At 38.4% G+C, this 22,984-nt stretch overlaps 1 protein-coding gene across 1 annotated transcript; it reads right to left on the bottom strand.

Annotated features, from left to right (window-relative positions):
• Positions 1-504: 504 nt before the first annotated feature.
• On the bottom strand, positions 505-20,460 carry Sc2. The gene is made up of 5 exons (XM_065226872.1): positions 20,349-20,460; positions 19,930-20,288; positions 1,418-1,634; positions 1,237-1,352; positions 505-1,166 (listed from the first exon to the last, which is right to left on the bottom strand). The coding sequence occupies exons 1-5, from the start codon at positions 20,352-20,354 to the stop codon at positions 962-964; spliced, it is 903 nt and encodes a 300-aa protein (XP_065082944.1). The 5' UTR covers positions 20,355-20,460; the 3' UTR covers positions 505-961.
• Between the last annotated feature and the right edge of the window lie 2,524 nt (positions 20,461-22,984).

Raw genomic sequence — 22,984 nt, 5'->3', positions numbered from 1 at the left:
ATTAATTTTATTACAGCCGTTGCCTGCGTTGGAGTTAAAGGTTATTGCGTGTCCCTAGATTTTATCGTTAGTTTTTGATTATTTTAAAGTACCTACCGAAAATTAATCAACGATATATGTGGGAACAACAAAAACAATTGAGTATTCCACAACAAATGATAACTGCAGTCTAATTACCGTCATCTGCTCGCGTGAGAATTATGATTTTCAGCACACAGCAGCCTGTGCGTTTTTTCCAATATTGAAATTAATTCACTCTATAAATTACTTATTCAGAAGAGGAATGAAATATCTGTTGCCTTTGAATTGAAAAAAAATGTTGATGTTTTGGAAAACATAGAGGGTGTCGAATCTGCCCGGGTGTTCATAATGCCCCTGGTTCCCCTATGTATCCCCCGGTCCATAAGGATTGCATAGAACATGGAAAAGTTACGCGTAAATATTATTTTGACACAAGCCTTTACGAGAAGTGTGATAAATCAAACTATAAAAACAAATGTCATCTGCTACAGTAACCAATGAGCTTTATTTTACGGTCATGCAATTCTTGTATTTTATGAAAATCACCAACGACGAAAAGGTCTTCTTAGTTCTATAATATTCTACATTTCAAAGCAGAAACAAAATACCCACCACTCTTTTTTGTTACAATGTGATGTATCTTAGGTCATAGGATCTTTGTGGCTTTTAGAATTTAAACTAACAAAAACGATAATTATCCATTAGATGAAGAATGGTAGCACTATGTTGAATTTCATAATTTATGAAACTTCGTTCAAATAATTAATTTACCTCTCATACCTTGCTTCCATATCCTATTTCAGTTATTATTTCTCCACTAAACCTTAAAACTCGCCTTAGCCACTATTCTTAAGAGAAAAACCAAACCGTTCACCAAAATGCAAAGAGAATGTTCCGCATAAATGCTCTCTCAATTGAATTAATATCAAACCAGGTAAATTTAGAGGACAAACGGCAGAATAGCCTTTCTGCACTTCGGGTACTCCTTGAATTCCTTCTTATAGTTCTTGTGCTTGCCGATGGCCCACACCGTCATCTGGTACATTCCGGCAGCGGTGAAAATCAGCGCTGGGACACAGGTGGTCATCACCGAAAACGACAGCCAGGATAAGAATTCGTACGTATAATTGGGGCAGGACACGAAACTAATGGGGAATAATAAGGTGACCGTTAGGTTGGTTTCCAGCTACATCTAAATATCAAATTAATACTTACTTGAACAGTTGACTCAATGGATTGGCGTCTGGTTTTGGGATTTTGCGAACTGTCGAGCCAGCTGGTCTCAAGTTTCTCAACAGCATATGGATGGAGAAGTTGCCTAGCTCACTGACCTAAAATAATGGGCATAGCTTGGTGAGTTCCTGATTGAATATGATGCATTGAATAATTGACTTACTATGAATCCGGCCAAGCCAGCGTACATGACAACAGTGTTCGGTTCGGTGAACAGAGGGTGATTCACGTGGTAGGCCACGTAGCCAGCGAAAGCCCAGTAGTATGTGCAGTTCTTGAACAGGTTCATCAGCGGCATGGTAGCATGGGAGAACCGATGTACGAACACCGTCTCGAGCAGCCGTTTTGCGTAATGACCGACCCAGCAAGCGGCAGCGATGCTGTAATAATAATGCAATCAATAAGTAACATCGTTTCGAATCTACTTTAATCATAATTGTTTGCTTTTCTGTAGACCAACATGAGCGCGCCATGTTGTACAACTTGTTCTTTTTTGGTGATGAGTGTTGAAATACAAAACACACTTTGCTTCCATTTCCCCAATGGGAAGGTTCGTTTGGTTTAAGATTGCCAACTTTATGAAAGTATTGGATGCGAATGCTGTCAAGATGGAAGCAACTTACAGGATTTCGAAGGTATAATCACATTTCATTATGTTCAAATCGGAAAAAAGGTATGCAGGATGCATTCATGAACAACTCGGAACGTCCAATTTTACATCATTCAGATGAGTAGTCACTGGAAGTAAGTACGCATGTCGCCTGCGTAACAACAATTTCAGTTTATCATTCGGTAAAAATTTCCGTACAGAGGTGTGCGACACCTTATATATGGATTTAGAGAAGGAAATTTCACCTACACGCAGGCAAAAGAACGTAAGAATTCCATAAGAAACACTTATGAATTTTAGCCACAAGAAATCAGTATGAATTTCATTCAATTGCCTTATGAAAAATAATGTTGACAAAAAAATAATAAACCAGAGTAGACTGGAACCGAACCATGGACGTTGAGATAACGGAGCTCGTGTATTGACCACTCGTCTTTTAACGCTTAAGAAATTGGAACGGCTAAAAGGTTATAAGAGCTACGCTATGTTAGACAAAAATCTTTCATAAGTCACGCTTATGAAATTCAAATTTGTCGTTCATAAGTTGAAACTTATGAAATTCTTAAGTCTATTTGCCTCAGTGTACGCTTCATTTCCTCCTTACCTCGGAAGGCTAATATATCTTATATTGTGCATCCGGGCTGAAAATCAAAGCCACATTTCTCTGTGGCACCACGACGTGACTCTTCTCACTTCACTAATGTCAAAAGTCACTTCGAATCTCGGAATAACCCGTAGATTGGATACTAGTGACACTCACGACTCTTTTGAAAATCTCAGTCAGACTACTTTTAGGGATAATTCTGGGGAGTAAACATTGATTCCAATCTAAATATATATTAGCGGAAATGGCTCTATTGTTTCTTCAACTACAGCATCATCAACGTGCACTGCCCACACGAAGGGAGACCCGACGACGAGAAAGAAGCGTTCTATGCGCAGCTGGAGCAGGTGTACGACGGCTGTTCGCAACGGGACGTCAAAATCGTCATCGGCGACATGAACGCTCAGGTAGGACGGGAGGCAATGTATAGACCGGCAATCGGGCCAAACAGCCTGCATGCCGTATCGAACGACAACGGCCAACGATGCGTGAACTTTGCAGCCTCCCGGGGTATGGTAGTTCGAAGTACCTTTTTCCCCCGCAAGGATATCCACAAAGCCACCTGGAGATCACCTGACCAACATACAGAAAACCAAATCGATCACGTTCTAATCGACGGGAAATTCTTCTCCGACATTATCAACGTCCGCACGCACCGCAGTGCGAACATAGATTCGGACCACTACCTAGTTGCAGTATGCATGCGCTCAAAACTCTCGACGGTGCATAACACACGTCGAAGTCGAACGCCACGACCCAACATTGAGCAACTACGGGACACCGGAGTTGCCCAGGACTACGCGCAGCAGCTGGAAGTTGCACTACCCACGGAAGAGCAGCTTGGCGCAGCTTCTCTTGAAGATGGCTGGAGGGACATCCGTTCAGCCATAGGTAGTACTGCTGTAGCGGCACTAGGTACTGCAATCCCGGACCGAAGAAATGACTGGTTTGATGGCGAATGCAAACTGTTAGTAGAGGAGAAGAATGCAGCACGGGCGAGAATGCTGCAACACCGCACGAGATTGAATGTGGAGCGATACAGACAAGCGCGGAACAGACAAAACTCGGTTTTCCGAAGGAAGAAGCGTCAGCAGGAAGATCGAGATCGCGAGGCGATGGAAAATCTGTACCGCGTAAACGACACACGGAAGTTCTACGAGAAGCTAAATAGTTCGCGCAAAAGCTACGTGCCGCAAGCCGATATGTGCAAGGACTTGGACGGTAACCTTCTCACGAACGAGTGTGAGGTGATTGAGAGGTGGAAGCAGTACTATGACGAGCACCTCAACGGTGAAGCAGCAGAAAACGAAGGTGGCACGGCAACAGACCTTGGAGCACGCGCAGAAGACGACAGGCTACCGGCCCCTGATCTTCAAGAAGTTGAGGAGGAGATCGGTCGGCTGAAGAACAACAAAGCAACTGGTGTAGATCAACTACCAAGTGAGCTATTGAAATACGGTGGTGAAGCACTGGCTAGAGCGCTGCACTGGGTAATTGCCAAGATTTGGGAGGAGGAGATATTACCGGAGGAGTGGATGGAAGGTGTCGTATGCCCAATCTACAAAAAGGGCGACAAGTTGGATTGCTGCAACTACCGCGCGATCACACTGCTGAGCGCCGCCTACAAGGTACTCTCCCAAATTCTATGCCGCCGTCTGTCACCATATGCAAGAGAGTTCGTGGGGCAATACCAGGCGGGATTCATGGGTGCCCGCGCTACCACGGACCAAATTTTCGCGATTCGGCAGGTTCTGCAGAAATGCCGCGAATACAACGTGCCCACACATCATTTGTTCATCGATTTCAAATCCGCATACGACACAATCGATCGAGATCAGCTATGGCAGATTATGCACGAGTACGGATTTCCGGATAAACTGACGCGATTGGTCAAGGCGATGATGGATCGAGTGACGTGCGTTGTTCGAGTATCGGGGACACTCTCGAGTCCCTTTGAATCTCGAAGGGGGTTACGGCAGGGTGATGGACTTTCGTGTCTGCTGTTCAACATCGCGTTAGAAGGTGTGATCAGAAGAGCTGGGATAGACACGAGTGGCACGATATTCAGGAAGTCCATCCAGCTCCTTGGTTTCGCCGATGACATTGACATTATGGCACGGAACTTTGAGATGATGGCGGAAACGTACATCAGACTGAAGGCTGAAGCTAGACGGATTGGACTTGCCATCAACGCATCAAAGACAAAATATATGAAAGCAAGAGGTTCTAGGGAAGACAATGTTAGCCTCCCACCCCGAGTTCAGATTGACGGTGACGAAATCGAGGTGGTCGATGAGTTCGTGTATTTGGGCTCACTGGTGACCGCCGAAAATGATACCAGCAGAGAAATTCAAAGACGCATTATGGCAGGGAATCGTGCCTACTTTGGACTCCGGAGGACGCTCCGGTTGAATAAAATTCGCCGCCGCACGAAGTTGACTGTCTACAAGACGCTGATTAGACCGGTGGTCCTTTACGGCCACGAGACCTGGACTATGCTCGTGGAGGACCAACGCGCCCTTGGTGTTTTCGAACGGAAGGTGTTGCGTACCATCTACGGTGGAGTGCAGATGGATGACGGAACGTGGAGGAGGCGAATGAACCACGAATTGCACCAGCTGCTGGGAGAACCATCCATCGTCCACATTGCAAAAATTGGGCGACTACGGTGGGCTGGGCACGTCGTAAGAATGCCGCACGACGACCCAGTGAAAATGGTTCTAGAAAGCGACCCAACAGGAACAAGAAGAAGAGGCGCGCAGCGGGCAAGGTGGATCGACCAAGTAGAAGGTGACCTGCGGACCCTTCGCAGACTACGAGGCTGACGAACTGTGGCCATGGATCGAGTAGAGTGGAGACGACTTCTTCGGACAGCAGAGGACAACAAGGCCTTAGCCTGATTGGTAAGGTAAGTAAGGCTCTATTGTTGGCCTATGGATCTAATATTGGGCCCATCGCTAAAAATCTGCTATTTATCAATTTTATCTAGATGAACGCGTCATTAGGACGGTACTAACGAATAGTTTTGGGCGCTATTGAAAATTTAGTCGATTGCTGAATTTATGTATGGGCCCAAATTAGGGGCATTTAGGCCGACATTACATCCATTTCCTCTATTTATAGCCGACTATCGAAAGAAAATATTCATTTTATTTAGTGATTATGCATTTTAAGAGGCATGACAAAGAGCTTGGGATTAAACCCATAATTTTATGCTCAGTAAGCAAAAACGCTCCGTCCAGGGTCATCGAGCTCAGAGTCATAACGCTACGCGACAAAACATGATTACGTTTTCACTTGGTATGTAACGAACGACTGAAATGCGCGATAATGCAGATTTGAGCAATAAACAAGCAAAAGCGTAGCCCAGAAACAGCAACGACTTAATATTACTAATACAATCATGACCTGAGACCAGATATGGCTGATCATGCACGAATACGGATTTTGGGATAAATTGACGCGACTGGTCAATGGATGCTGGATCGAGTGATGTGTGTTGTCCGAGTTTCGGGGACACTCTTGAGTGTTTTCTCGAAGAAGGTTACGGCAAGATGAGAGGCTTTTGTATCTGCGGTTTAATACCGCCTCGGATGGCGTGATAAAAGAGATGAACTAGCCTCATGCTAAAAATCTCTATAATAAAGAAAAAAAAAAAAAAAAGGATGGCGTGATTCACAGAACAAGGATAGACATCATGCACGCAACTTTGGGCTCGTTCATATATTACGTAACACAAAAAATTGCGTTTTCGCGCCAGGGAAGTAGTAACGAATTATTTTCCGTGTCGAACAAATCGGAGTGTTCCGTCCCCTACACGCTAACTTGAAAGAACTTCTTAATGGGGTAAAAATACCCATTTTGAAGAAAAGTGGCTTAACTTATTAATGAATAACTTTTTTACCCATTGATAAGTATCTATTACCCATTAATGAGTATGTACAGGGTGTCTACTACCTTGAAAAACCTGGAAAACCGGGAATTTTATTTTTCTGGAAAAACCTGGAATATTCAAGGAATTTTGGTTCCACCCTCCCCTTGGCTAGTTTTTGCACCTTGCTGTTGGTGGGCGGGCTTAATTTCATGCTTTATAGTGGAGTGTTGGAGACGGTAGGTTTATGGTCGGCGTTGCTGGCTCATGCCGCGATAGAATGGCGACATGGGCAGGCGATGGGGATTACTAAGCTCCCCTCTCTGATAAACCGCTGCATGAGAGAACCAAAGATCTAGTCTAGCAGTGATAGTATCACACTTGTTACTTCTTTTATTTTATTTTATTTATTTTTTACGCAGATAGATTTATTTGGGTTTGCAAGGGAATTATACTATTGAAATATTTCAGAAAGTGCCCAACAGTGCTCCTTATATTTGCGTGACAAGCTTTCATTGTTGTTTTCATTGAAGTATTACTCAGAAAACAATGTTAAACATCATTTTTGTACATGGTATTGTAACTAATCTTATATGTGCTTCATTTTGATTTGGGATAAGTGTTTGAACTATGGCTCGGGATTTCCACTGTGGTGTGCTTCTATTGTGACATACCCATATGTATTTTTGTGGTGCCACGTAGTGGAAGCGTGAGAGCGTAGTTGGAACATTTACCCTATACAATATACAATTTAAAATTAGCTTGGAAACTAACTTCAAAGTGAAGCATTTTAGTCACTTGAAGGTGTCATCTGGGACCAGTCTTGTAAGCGGTCACGGTAGTCGACACATTTTCTGTGATAATTGACTGCCTTTGCCTCCGACACTTGCAAAGCAAGCTATCATAGTACAGTACCAAACTAAAATGTCGTATGACAGGCTCTGTCATACGACACTGTCGCCGAAGACCGTCACGAATGTATGTGTTTTAGTTTTTCTCATAATAAGAGCTGCTGATGGTGTGCTTGTGTGAATCCTGAAAATAGCAAGCAATGATGTCCTATTAGTAATATTTCTGATCAGAAATGGTTTGATTTACACCAAATTGAGGAATTACAACGAAATCACACATGTCATATGATAGCTATTTTGATAATTTTCTTTTAGCTCGAATGTTATTCTACCGCTCGTGTTGTGTGAGAGAGACGACGGTAGAGCATGAGTGTTCGAATACAAACAGACTGTCGCGCACGACAACGAAGCGAGTGTAGTAAAAAACGTCAACTGTTTCAACCCCTGTCTGGGACGAACAAAGATATAAGATAAGATATGTAAAAGCCAAAAGTACTTGAAACACGTTAAATTGTAGTTTAAAAGCATGGGTTATGTAGGTAGATTAGATATTTCAGTTATTTATTAAATAAACTTCAATTATAGAATTCAGAAAGTTAATTAACATAAGAGATAGGACGCGGGGGGTCCGCTTAGGGAGGCGACTAGCCAATGAAGTTGTATAATAAATCTTCCTATTTAGTGTATTTGTAAATTACAGACAATGTCAATAGCGAAAGTCATATCTTCAACCAGGCGCTTACGAACAAGTGAAGTTTTAGGAAAGATGTGTTAAATATGTTGATAGGTTTGAAATAAGAATTAGGATTGTTGTGCTTTAGTTTTCGGTAAGGTATGATGTGTCAACAAAGCCCTTTTGAGCAAATTTTCAAACATCATATTGATTGAGTGATTTATTGAAAGACATTGCGTTGCGAGAATTGACAAGTCATACATCTAACATAGTAGTAGTAGCAGTGTCGCATAATCTTATCACAATTGCTGCAAATAGTGCTGGAGGGGCCGGCAGGGCTGAATACGGATCAAAACTAACATAACTACTAACACCAAAATGATCTTTCTATTGTTTGGATCAAGTACAAGTAATACTAATCTACCTTTATGTATGTTTTACTCCCTTTTAACCCATTATCTTTATGAATGGCGAATCATATGACGTGAGACACGTACAAGCTGGAACTCAAAGAATTACTTCGAACAGGATATCAAACAAATTCAGGACCAATCCAAATGAGACCAGAAACCAACAAGGTATCGGGGCGTTATATACTCGGAGAGGTATTTGATAAATAATCAAAAAATGGTAAGTTAAAATCATAGTGGAGCCAAGGATCATGAGAGGTAATTGTCAATAATTCATTAATTAGTAGAAATCTCGATAACTTTTTCAAGGGAGCGTATCGGCTTTTGTAGGCGGTGCGTTTGGTCGTCGATTTGGCGTAACTGGTGGCTCGCCCGCGCGTGCTGGCACTATCATCAGATAGGGGAAATTTTCCTCTACCTGCTGGTGGTGTTGATAAGCGTGTGCGAGCTGCCGGTGGCGCCGGATCGACGATCGGATGCATTGTTTGCAGGAGCTGGTGCTTCCCTTTGAAAAAGTAATCGAGAAATAACCATATTATCCCGTAATTGATATTACTATTTTTATATATCAATGAAATTAGTCATGACAGAGTAACAGATGGGGAAGGACAATAGACACAAGTTGACACAATAAACAAGACAAGTGGGGGTTAATACACAAGACAAAATGACAAAATAAGTGACGACAGAAGACAAGACTGGGACGAAAATCAACCTTTTAAAAAAACAAGAATGCGCAATTATATTATCAAAACTATTTGGATCAGCACAAAAACAACATTGACCAAACGGGCACCATAGCCTAGGAACGTCTGTGTGTTGATTTAAAATAGAGGCTCATAGAAGCAAAATTTATCAATAAAAGGGGTCTAGTGTAGAGTTTTAGCAAGTTGCTGCCACTGTGATTACCACAAAAAAAAGCGTAGCCCAGAAACAGCAACGACTTAATATTACTACTACAATCATGACCTGAGACCAGATATGGCTGATCATGCACGAATACGGATTCCGGGATAAATTGACGCGACTGGTCAATGGATGCTGGATCGAGTGATGTGTGTTGTCCGAGTTTCCGGGACACTCTTGAGTGTTTTCTCGAAGAAGGTTACGGCAAGATGAGAGGCTTTTGTGTCTGCTGTTTAATACCGCCTTGGATGGCGTGATTCACAGAACAAGGATAGACATCATGCACGCAACTTTGGGCTCGTTCATATATTACGTAACACAAAAATTGCGTGTTCGCGCCAGGGAAGTAGTAACGAACTATTTTCCGTGTCGAACAAATCGGAGAGTTCCATCCCCTACACGCTAACTTGAAAGAACTTCTTAATGGGGTAAAAATACCCATTTTGAAGAAAAGTGGCTTAACTTATTAATGAATAACTTTTTTACCCATTGATAAGTATCTATTACCTATTAATGAGTATATACAGGGTGTCTACTACCTGAAAAAAACCTGGAAAACCGGGAATTTACAGGGAATTTTATTTTTTCTGGAAAAACCTGGAATATTCAGGGAATTTTGGTTTCACTCAGAGAATTTTCCAATTATCACTTCATTCGTAATTCAAAAGAAGTGTTCCGTTCAGTTTCTCGAAACGTTTCTTAAGGACACTGAACTTGACAAGCATCTGACAGCTAAGACAACGTGTGCGAACGAAACAAGTTCATTCAGAGAGTCTTGTCACGCTCGCTCTTCGCTGATTTGTATGTGGAGGATCAAAATCGTCGTAAAAAGGAAACAGCCGAAAAAGAGAGACTGGCAACCGTCAAAAGGAAGCATACGAAGTATGTATTGTATAAGAATAAGCATGCCAGACAGCAGGTCTGAGAGCCCACATAGATTTTTTTTTTGAGCTTCAGAGAGGATCGGAGATCTACTGAGAAATTTTTTGAGCTTCAGGGTAGTTCGTAGATCTTGAGAAAGGAACTACAAACAAATCAAAAGTTATTAACAGAAATTCATAAAAACAGAAATCACAAGATCTTCAGATAAATGTTCAAAGAAATTTTCAAAACTTCAAGCAAGCAACAATAATTTCAAATCAATTTGTAAAACTATAAGCGAAATTTTGATATATCGTTTTATCGAAATAGTATAGACAGGTTTCTTACTTGTATTTATATTCTTGAATTAAAAAAATACTACACAAATACCAAACAAGAATGTAATATTGATTGACTTAATGCATGCTACTGTATGAATAACTAATGTGATTGCAAAAACCAAATACAATATTACACCAATGGATATAATTTCTTTTCGCAAATTATGTGTAGGATAAATGCACCAATAGTGGAGGTACTTAGTGCAATGTGTCCCTATGGTGGCTTATAGAGTCTCCCTAAGCCGCCATTGCACAGTGGTCCAGAATGCAGATTTAGGTGGAATGATATGTTTTGAGCCTGAAATTGAAACTTTAGACTAAAAGTCCCTTCTACAAAGTTGTTCCTTATAGTTAGGCCCTCATTTTTATGACAATGAATTCTAGGGTGGTTCCTATTATCATTAAAATCAAATATCTAACTTTTTTGTTTGAATAAATTAAGGTATACATTCTTGGGCAAAGTTATAGCTGAGCTAATTTCAAGCAACTTCGTTGAAAACAATTTTTTTGTATCTCTTAAATTGGCCGATTTAGAGCTATTTTCTTGAATTGAGTTAGGGTGACTCTTAAAAAAACAGTTTTTTTGCTCTATTTTTCTTATTTCGAATTTCTCAGCAAAGGTGTTTTCAGATAACTTTTAGATCTTAAGAAGGCGCAATTTTTTGCTGCACAAAGCTTGTCAATATCTTTCGCCGATCAAGAGTTATTGACGTTTGTATACTAAAAATATACACTTTTCAAATGTTAATATCTCTGGTTGGGGCAAACAAAAAAAAAGTTTTTTTGCAGCATTTGAAAGGGCGTATGTTATTCTTCATAATATGAAAAAATTGGAGGTATGTTATTTTTTAAACTCGTATAAAATCAATTTGAATTTATTCATATTTTTTACTATATTTGAGTATATCTTTTTTATTAGAAGAGATACAGGCAACAAATTCAGCTATAAAACATTCGTCTTAAAGAGTTTTAAAAGTCTCTAGAAGATGACTTTCATGATAAATTTCAAATAAAAAAGTCATCAAAACGTTCCACATTTTTTACAAGTTGATTCACAAGTATTTGAGGATATTCTGTGAAAATTTCAGCCTTTTTGATGGAGGTATTCTGATATATCTGGATATTTTTAAAGATAATTAGATGAATTGAACTTTTTTAGAAATCTCCCATCTTTGCCATTGCTAGATGAAATATTGTTTCATTTTCATTTTCATTTTCAAGCACAGAAGGGGGTCATAGGGCCAAGTCACCAGCGAAAAATCGCTGTCCATACTGCACCAGGGTAGAGGTATAGATTTGGCATCACAGAATAATAACCACAGGGGTCAAAAGAATCCTGTTTACGATACCGGATAGTAAGGAAAGCTGTTGAACATAGGGGATAGTCAGAGTAACAGCAATAATAGTGAAAGTTAGGAAAATAAGCAGGTAGAGATGGTTGATTTGCAATGGTTATCGACCCTGTTATATGGCCTACCGTATCAGATTCAAATTTAATGTCGTTTAATATTGCGCTTATTACTTTTATCTTTATTCTAAGCAATCTCCTTTCATACTTGTTTGTTTAAAGTGAACTGGATGAAAAAAAAAAAAAAACGTTGCAAAAGTTCATACCATAACATATCTAACTTACTATCCACATTTGCGAACTAATACCTGAATGTAATTTTTAATTTTATTTAGATAAGTTGCTCAGAATAGCAGCCTGTAGTTCCGTACCAGAATCCGCCTCCAATTTAATGTCTTTTGTGGATTCGTAGTAGCAAAGTTGTGCTAAAAGCTAAATAGTGACCTAAAAATACTACCTAACCCAAGTAGCAATTGAGGTTTTATGAGGGTTCTGCAGACTACACTCTAAAAAATCTTCACGTTAATGCTACGTGAAAAATCACGTAACCTCTTTAACCCTCCACTTCGATCATTTTCACGTGGCTCACGTTAATGTTAAATTACATTTTGATAAAATTTACGTGATATTCATGTTCGTTGATACCAAGAGAATTTCACGTAAAAAGTAAGTGATAATCATGTACACTCTACAACATATACACGTTCAATCTACGTGAAAAATCACGTAGTTCATTCGAATGGTTCAACTTTCATAATGTATACCTTAATTTATTCAAACAAAAAAGTTAGACATTTGATTTAAATGATAATAAGAACCACCCTAGAATTCATTGTCATAAAAATGAGGGCCTAACTACAAGGAACAACTTTATAGAAGAGACTTTTAGTCTAAAGTTTCAATTTCAGGCTCAAAACATATCATTCCAGCTAAATCTGCATTCTGTACCACTGTGCATTGCACTAACGTACCTCCACTATTGGTGCATTTACTAAACATAAATTGTACAAATTAATATTAAACAACCTATGTGTATCTGTTATGCTGTAATATTCAATAACTTTTTTACTGTGCCGACTTATAAGTACCAACGCCCAAGTTTGAACAATCGAAAATAACATAAATCAATAAGTACATAAAAGGGATTCCAGATGGATAAATAGAAAAAAAAAATAATGTTTATAATTTGTATGCACCTGGAATTTTTTTCATCCGACGTGGAAAAATCTGGAAAACTCAGGGAATTTGATTCCTTGGATTGAGTAGACACCCTGATCTATTACTCATTAATTATTAACGGATACCCATTAAGGTGAAAGTGGATCGGTTTAGAATGACTCACTTCATCAATTTTTTTAAATAATGCAACGCTAAATCAAAAAAGTTTTCCGTCCAAAATTAAAGAATTAAAATTGCTATCTCTAGCAATTTTTACAAAATTGGTTTACTGTTTAAATATTCTGAAAACCATTTTCTTAGTTCAATTTTAGGACCACAATCATAGTGACCCCCTAACTTTACTCATCAATAACACAAGTATTTAGTATGAAAGGTCATATTTGACTTTGCAATAATTGATGAATATTATAAGATATTTTCTGGTATTTCAATTCGAAATATTCTGCGAAAATTATCGATACTTGAAAACGGATTTAATAATTATTCAGTAATGCCATCTATGCGTTATCGCAAGAACTCCTTGATGAAAGCGCTTGAAAAAAAAAATAAAAAAAAATGCAGAATTGAGAGTATTCCTAATCCTTTAAATTTGTCGAACCTCTTAACGGAATCCCTTCATGAAGAGCTTTGAGTGGGTTGGTTTATTTCCTTTAAATTCCGTTATAATTGCTTATTTTTTGACAGATACGCGTATTTCGTCTACTACTTGCAGACTTCATCAGTGCCAAGTACTCAACACCGCTAATTCTAAGTCATGTTGGATACGCGTGTATTTGTGAAAAAAAAAAAACAATTCAAATGTGTGTATGCGTAAGATAATTACTAAAAAAAATAAGCGTTGATTAAGAAGTCAAGTTACAGTGAAATCAAAACGTTCCACATTTTTTACAAGTTGATTCACAAGTATTTGAGGATATTCTGTGAAAATTTCAGCCTTTTTGATGGAGGTATTCTGATATATCTGGATATTTTTAAAGATAATTAGATGAATTGAACTTTTTTAGAAATCTCCCATCTTTGCCATTGCTAGATGAAATATTGTTTCATTTTCATTTTCATTTTCAAGCACAGAAGGGGGTCATAGGGCCAAGTCACCAGCGAAAAATCGCTGTCCATACTGCACCAGGGTAGAGGTATAGATTTGGCATCACAGAATAATAACCACAGGGGTCAAAAGAATCCTGTTTACGATACCGGATAGTAAGGAAAGCTGTTGAACATAGGGGATAGTCAGAGTAACAGCAATAATAGTGAAAGTTAGGAAAATAAGCAGGTAGAGATGGTTGATTTGCAATGGTTATCGACCCTGTTATATGGCCTACCGTATCAGATTCAAATTTAATGTCGTTTAATATTGCGCTTATTACTTTTATCTTTATTCTAAGCAATCTCCTTTCATACTTGTTTGTTTAAAGTGAACTGGATGAAAAAAAAAAAAAACGTTGCAAAAGTTCATACCATAACATATCTAACTTACTATCCACATTTGCGAACTAATACCTGAATGTAATTTTTAATTTTATTTAGATAAGTTGCTCAGAATAGCAGCCTGTAGTTCCGTACCAGAATCCGCCTCCAATTTAATGTCTTTTGTGGATTCGTAGTAGCAAAGTTGTGCTAAAAGCTAAATAGTGACCTAAAAATACTACCTAACCCAAGTAGCAATTGAGGTTTTATGAGGGTTCTGCAGACTACACTCTAAAAAATCTTCACGTTAATGCTACGTGAAAAATCACGTAACCTCTTTAACCCTCCACTTCGATCATTTTCACGTGGCTCACGTTAATGTTAAATTACATTTTGATAAAATTTACGTGATATTCATGTTCGTTGATACCAAGAGAATTTCACGTAAAAAGTAAGTGATAATCATGTACACTCTACAACATATACACGTTCAATCTACGTGAAAAATCACGTAGTTCATTCGAATGGTTCAACTTTCATGGTTACATGATGGTAGTAAAATTGATAAATATATCATGTCATGTTCACTGGAGCTGATGATGAATGTGACAACATTTTCCCATCAAACTTCTATGTGCGGTTGAGTGATTGTGGTGTGCTTGCGTAAAATGAGTTTACGTGGTTTACATGTATGAAAAAGGGATTCAATATGGCGGCATCGATTTTATTAATGGAAGAAGTGATTCCTTAACTGCATACTGCAACTGTTTAAAGGTATTTTTATATTATTTCGCTTTATTTGAAATCCGTCATACACTGCTAATTAAATTTATTTCGATTTCAGAGGTTGGATTACAAGATACAATTTATGGGCATTTTCCAAATGTCTGACTCGACAGTAAACAGTGCAAACGAATATTGCATCTGAATCGAGATCTGAATTGTCATGATCAATTAAAAGTTGGAAAAGCGAAATGGTTAGTATTACACGGAACCAAATTTTGTTCATTTAAGTTAAAAATATATATGTTTATTAAATAAAAATATGAATAGTTCAAAGTAAATTAAAAATACGTTTTCATCAAAAATATGTATGTTTAAATTAAATTCAAAAGCATGTTTATTTCAACAATACATAATCTGGGTAATCAATTTTTAGCGTGTCCTTTTTTCCTTCTTGTTTACATTCGGCAAACTTAACCGAAAACGGCCTGCAAGCGGCGAAACCAAAGTAGAGGGCTCGACAAAACCGGTGGAACATCACAATATTAACGTCAATCCGTCGTTTCTGATGCCGATCCCCATATCATCCTCACCATCCACCCGACGTCGAAAGAAAAACAGATCATCCCCGAACACTAAACTTAGAAAGAGGCCGGTATGAGGACCAGCGTCAGAAACGAAAAATGACGCTAATATCACAAAGTTTCACCGGTTTTACTGAACTGGATCGGATCGGACACCCACCCCGACGGCTCCCCGGATCCAAACATCCACAGACTTTCCATAATAGCTGAAATTTCCATTTATTTGCTATCCATTTTATTTTGATTTATGCAGCATTCAAATGCTAAAATAATTTCAAAATATGTTTGTTTATTTTAAACTCGAAAAGCACGTTTAAAATAAACATATTAATTTTTGATCGCATATAGTTTCCAAATAAATCAAAAATATTCACGTTTATTTTCAACACGAATATTTTTAAAATAAACGTAACATTATTTTTGTTTTAAACATTATTATCAATGAATTCAAACATAGAATACGTTTGAAATGAACCAAGTTTATGTTTGTGGCCAGAACAAACTGAGTTTACGTTTAAATTTACCTCAAATATTTTTGTTTCGACGGTAAATTTTTCTGCGTGTAACGTTTCAATGACATACTTAATGTATTAATAAAAAAATGCTAACAATGTTTAAATATTCTTTTCTTGGACAAACAGTTGGACAACAGTTGGAAAACAGTATTTGTTAGATCCGGTAAAGATCACTTCAAAATCACGTCAACATTACGTGCACACCCATTCCAATTATAGTGGAAACCACGGAACGTAAACGTAAGATGAACAGTATTTTCCAGTAAATATCATTTCAAAATCACGTAAACATTACGTGATAACCGCTTCCAACTTAAGTGGAAATCACGTTATATTTACCTTACTGTTCACGTTGACCGCTAAATGGGAATATTTTTGGCTACATGGTATTAACGTAAATGTTACGTGAAAAGTAGTATGGACGAAAGCTACCTATGTTTTCACGTAGATCGGACGTGCATATTTTTTGGAGTGTATGATTCAGACTTGTAGCATGCTTTAAAACCGTGATAAAACTTGCAATGTTACTTGGGAAATCCACTACTGATGAAAACCAAAACTACAACCCTGAAAAAACGAATCGATATTTTCGAAGGCGAACACAACCTATTCTTGCTAGTGATTCTGTCCAATTGTTAGGTATCCAAATTATAGTCATTCGTAAATTTATTATTGAATATATGGATGAATTATCTATTATTGAATAACTATTATTTACGATAATTACATGAAAGAAATAACATATAAACTACAAACAAAACGTGACTACTAAAATCTCAAAAAGATATTCTCACAAGTATATTTCACGCAACCAGGAATCTAAAAACCATTAAACGCTATAATGATACTCTGCACATGTTAGACACAAGAAAAGGCCAAAAAGCAAGCGTCCGACACACAAAACCCGCCAAATCCACTGGCAGTCACAATCAACGATTCTACGAATCGCGAGCGCTCACGAATCATAAAACCGCTGACTGCGACACTCTGAAAGCGAAATTGACAGGCTCTATGCGTCAAACACCCGCCCCCCAATCTCCTCCCGCATCCAACAACACAAACCTCCACTACAACATCTAACGAATTCAAAACTCCGAAAATCACTTATCTATAGAAAGTGAGTGGAAGCAACCCTGCATGCAACTATTCTTCATGATACGCTTTGTCTGTCTATCTTTCTATTAGGCCTGTGGACATGTGTTAGCTTCGAAACTTCTAACCAAACTAGGAAAATTTTGAAATCACAAAAAAAAATCAAAGGTAATTACAAGCAAAATACATATTGATTATTTTACGCAAAACCGAGCAAGTAATATTAAATCTCTTGTATTGTATGCTAATGCTAATTGACTGTAACAAAAATAATATGCTTAAATAAAATAAAATATTAATAAACTGATATGCAAAATTTACTATGAGGTCATTACTTTATTGGTGAGAAGTTTCTAATAAGCCCTCCCAGTTCCTCTGTATACAGAACAAATCTGATACTATAATCAGAATTGCTCAGTCTGCATGAAGCAGCCGATTGCATCAAGGAAGTTCTATTAACAACCAAGAATTAATCGTTTGAGATATACTGAAGCATTAAGAAGGTGATATGTGTCACTATGGGAAATCATCATCGTTGCAAATATAAAGAAATTAAACATAACCCTTTGCTTCAGTACCGTCAACCTCCATGTCCATGGGGAGGGATTGCTAGATGAAATATTGTTAAAATCAAAAGGTTCCTCTATTTTCACAAGTGTTTGAGGATATTCTGTGATAATTTCAGTCTTTTTGATGGAGGTATTCTGAACTTCATCAGGACTTCCCTGATTTCCAAAAATTGAAATGGCAGAACTTCCCTGAACTTCGGCAGGCCTTCCATGAACTACGGCAGGACTTAACTGAACTTTGGCAGGACTTTCCGGAAGATCGACAGGCCTTCCCTGAACATTGGCAGAACTTCCCTGAACTTTGGCAATACTTTCCTGAGGTTCGGCAGGCCTTCCCTGAACTTGTTATCTTGGAATTGAACTTGTCATTTCAGTAGTAGAATTACTGTAATTATACAATAAGCATTTTTACGAGCTATCCTCTTGGAAGCAAAAACAATCCATCCATTTCTTTAAAATAATGTAACCATAGTCTCCCTTAGCTCAGTCGGTAAAGGTGCAGCTACAAAGCAAGACCATGCTGGAGGTGGCTGGGTTCAATTCCCGGTCCGGTCTGGGCATAGAAGTATGATTGGACCTTGCCACACAATTATACCAATGCAAAAATGGTACAGGCATCGAAAGCTCTCAATTAATAACTGTGGAAGTGCATCTAGAACACTAAGTTGAGAGCACGCAATAGGCTAATATGCGATATAAGCTTGAAATGCGAAGAAGAAGAAGAAGATAAATAATATAAATAGGGGAAATGGATGTAATGTAATGCCCCTAATTTGAGACCATACATAAATTCAGCAATTGACTAAATTTTCAATAGCGACCAAAAATATCCATTATTACCGTCCCAATGACGCGTTCATCTAGATAAAATTGATAAATAGCAGATTTTTAGCGATGGGCCCAATCTTAGATTCATAGGCCAATCTTAGAGCCATTTCCCCTACTTATAAGTGTATTTAACCAACAGCGACTCTTTCAGCAAAAATTTTAATCGCCTTTTTCAACGTAAGAAATGCCAAGCAGTTTGTAACCATGGTGAGAAGATACATGTGCATTTTCGTACATAACGTTTTCTGTTAACTCATACAACTAGCAACGAGTAAAACATTTATCACAGGAAAAAAAAAAAGAGCAGGTACCTAAACTCGTTGTTGCCATACAGAATCGTTTTTATGCATCATTCCAAGTCAGTGCTAGAGTTTTTTTTGTTTTGTTTACACGCAAATATGACGTAGGATATGTGCTATTACGATATGTATCTTCCTAATTCTCTCTTGCATACCTTCGAAGGTTGCCATAACGTCGTATTGATTCGGATGATTGTCTAATTTCCACAATTCAATTCAGCCATAGCTTTCTGACGAAAATGTGTGGAATGACGTAGCCAAAAGTAAGTTTTCCATCAGTTCCACGCACCAATGTAAAAGTTGTGTTTTGATTGTATGCGAAAGAGTGGCAGCTAAGTCGAGAGACTGTATTTTATATAACCGATCAAAGATCGGTTTGATTGTCTGTGGTGTTACTTTTATTGGACACCTGCACTGCCGCTCTTCGCATGTCAGTCCCATAGTCGTTTTTGTCAAAACTAAGTTTTTCAATGCAAATGGTAGCTAATTACCCATATTTTCATAATACTGGATGAACTCATCAACTTTGTTCTGAAAAAGTTTGGAAAGACAGTCACATTGGTTGTCCCATCACATAAGAAGCAATGGTACGAAGCAAACTTAAAACGCAATTTACTCGGCTTGCCGATTTTCGCTATGGGACGGACATGCGAAGAGCGGCAGTGCATTGATGGCATAAAACTTTCTTCCGCTATAAGTGCTTGGATTTCATGCATGTTTGCAATTTTCGGGTTTAGTACACTTTTATCTTATCAGACAAATGTTTTTCTTCTTCTTCAATTTAATCGTCATTTTACTTGAGGTTTGCGTGATAGCCTGTAAGACCGTAGTAACCTCTGCCAAAGAGTTTCCGTTTTTAATCGACTTTGCATCGTTTGGAGGCAGTACTGATAATGATATGCGCATAATCAATTCCCTCCTGTCGCTAGTAGTTTTCACTGCTTGTTTTTTTTTTCATTTTACCTACCACCGTTCAATTATGATAAGTATGTAATGTTACTTACTTGGCGGTCAGACTAACTGGATTCGCAGCGGCACTTCCATAGATGAATGACGGTCTCTGGTAGAAGATTAGGTACACAAATATAGGACCAGCATATTCCGCCAGGAAGACTCCCTTCCAGCTGATTTGGGGACCCAAATCTTTCACGTAGATTTTCCCTCCCGTGCTAATGCCGAGCGATTGCAGAGTATCGGAATCCTTCAAAGTTTTTCCACGGGGTTCCGATCGCAGCGCTTGCCGGTGAACAGGCATTGATGGCTTCAGGTTTTGAACTTCATTTTTCAATGCTTTAATTGTGGTTTCAGCCTGTACACGGCACTTTCCGAGGGATTTGGAATTTTTCGCGTCCAGAATTTCAACCTGAGGAAATTAATCCGAATAATTTATTATCAATAGTAAAAGTGGAATCACTTTCCTCACCTCCATGATTAATGTATAAGTAGGTAGTTGTTTTTTTAGACTTCACTCCAAAGTGTAGATTGCTCCTGTAGACACTAATGACTGACACGACGCACGAAAGACGACTTCTCTGGTCGAGCACGAACGAGAAAGTGAACGAACTGGTTGCTTACGTTTGTCATTGTCAGTTGTGGCCGTTGTGGCTGAGCGACTAACGGCGGATAACAGAGCTGATCAGGGATGCATCCCTGTATGCATGAAAGTGTCCAAGTGGATTTTGTATGTAACTTTTCAAAAGGTCCTAAACCAGTATGTTGTCATTTGCCCGGAAACCATTCCCCAGATTCCCCTGCGCAACGTCCGGCACGCTAGAAATCATAACAATGAGAGCAGACTAAGGGACGGAAGAGCCAAAATGTAAACAAGCCATATTTGCCACATATAGAGAGAACAGTTCAGGCATAACATTTGATAACGGCACAAGAGCATTTGTAAACAAACTTTCTAAGGCCCTTTACACGCGAACCAAAGTACGCCCACGCAAACCAACAACATCATCGGATAGGGGCAACCATCACCTTTCCGAAAGTGGTATTGGTTTGCGTAGGCGTACTTTGGTTCGCGTGTAAAGGGCCTTAGAAAGTTTGTTTACAAATGCTCTTGTGCCGTTATCAAATGTTATGCCTGAGTTCACAAACTACTCGATAAACACGAAAAAGTAGAAGATAATCACCCCTATTCTGTATTTCGTTCGAAACGAAATTCCTATACAATTTTTTTTTATTTTTTGTGTGAGAATTTCGTTTCGAAAGAAATGCATAATAGGGGTGAATATCATTTCAAATCATCAAAAACGTTTCCTTTTACATGTCGTATTTCCAACTTTCAACTCTATGATGCATCTGGTTGTTACGCCTTGCACTAGAACAACGAATTATATTGTTTTAATATGCCAAACGTACTGATTCTATAGTATCTAGTCACGCCTGATTTATTTGAAATGCATCCGATGGATATTTCACGTGTAAACAACGAACAAAAAGAAGACCAAAAAACGGCGTAATCCCTAATAATCAAGTACCATAAATGAACTGCGTCCCGGATCGGTAAACTATCCCACAAATGGTTTGGATGATACCCCGAACACGTCGTTGTTAAGCTGCTCTCTTTTATGGTTACTTTTATTGGGAATCCCACTCTCACAAAATTTGCGAACGAAGAACCAAGGCGGAACAACAAATAAAAAATCCCGAGGGTGTATTTCCAAGGCGTATCACCAGTGTTGGCGATTACGATTACGATTACTTGAATAATTTTAGGAATTACTTTGGAATTACTCAATTATTCAATGACGAATTCAATGATTAACAATGGTTCCAACGATGGAATTGTTAGAGAAATACGACGACATCAAAGACATCGTTTCGATTTCTGCAATTCTCAATTTACGATTGTAAACAAAGCATTTGATCGTCTGTTTCGCGTAACTGATAGCTCGCCCACGCATACTAATACCACTATCAGGTAGGGGTAAATTTCCCCTATCTGACGGTAGTGTTAGCTTGCGTGGGCGAGCTACCAGTTACGCCAAATCAACGATTAAATGCATTGTTTACAAAAGCTGATACGTCCCTTCGAAAAAGTAATCGAGAATTAGGCGTTCTTTATGAAGGAAATAACGGAATAAAATATTTTATCTTTGACATCATCACACAAATTTGGACAGAAAACCACCCACAAAAATTGACCTTCAGATAGACCTTGAGCTTGAGTCTTCCAACGCAAATAATACCCGGGGTCTTTTAAATGAAGCCCACTTTTTGTACATGCACCAACTAGACCAGATCTTAAAAGAAAAACCGATGGTCTTATAATTGAAGTGGGTCCTTCGATTGATTAAAAAAAATGTTTGTGATATTAACTTCTCCTTAAAGCATCTGCTCTTCTTTCATGATTTTGGAAAATCACGAAAAATCATAAATTTTCACGTTTAGGACCACAATTGCATTATGGACAGAAGTAAATAAATGAGGTAGTTATGATTTCATATATTGAGAATCCTGCCCAGAACATGTGAAAAATAACATAAAAAAATTATTGTGCCATCGGCGTGAAGAAATTCAAGAAAAAAATAAATAGCATTGATTTTTCATTAGAAAAGCACAAAACTACCACTCACTCATCTGGTCATACTCAAAATCTATTTGTTTATTTGTTATGTTTGCATCAACAGACTAGAAATAGTCCCAATGATGTGTTGTAAAAAAAAAGTACAGATTATACAGACTACATATAGGGGAAATGACGGCTTCGGCATGACGGACTATTTTCGGCAACCCAAATTGAAACACTATTTTCACTGGATTTTCTTACGAAAACACTTCGCTGAATGCATGCAAACGATTCTTTATGCTTTCAGCTTTAATTTGACTATATTTTTACCACTGAGAAAAAGCAATCTAGCAAGGTTTTCTTGAAATAAAACACACGCACTACAAATTGTAGCTGATTTCGAGTTGCCGATAATAGAACAGCAGATTTACATTCAGTTCAAATGGAACGGTTGCCGAAGAAAAACTGGTTGCCGACAATACTCGCTCTCACTAGAGAAGATTGGAGCTTTGTAAAAGCGTTTCAAAACAGTTTTTGACAATTCT

The sequence above is a fragment of the Ochlerotatus camptorhynchus genome, unplaced genomic scaffold (genome assembly GCF_037179485.1).
Source record: "Ochlerotatus camptorhynchus isolate MF236.1 unplaced genomic scaffold, CSIRO-AGI_Acam_v1.1 ptg000263l, whole genome shotgun sequence".
Classification (NCBI taxonomy): domain Eukaryota; kingdom Metazoa; phylum Arthropoda; class Insecta; order Diptera; family Culicidae; genus Ochlerotatus; species Ochlerotatus camptorhynchus.
This window is presented reverse-complemented; position numbering and strand designations above follow the sequence as displayed.

Bases quoted from the DNA above. Each gene is read 5' to 3' on its own strand.
- Sc2 (XM_065226872.1), bottom strand. The intron at 1,353-1,417 runs GTAAGTCAATTA...CCATTATTTTAG, and splicing joins CTGGCTTGGCCGGATTCATA to GTCAGTGAGCTAGGCAACTT. The intron at 1,167-1,236 runs GTAAGTATTAAT...ATTCCCCATTAG, and splicing joins CCATTGAGTCAACTGTTCAA to TTTCGTGTCCTGCCCCAATT.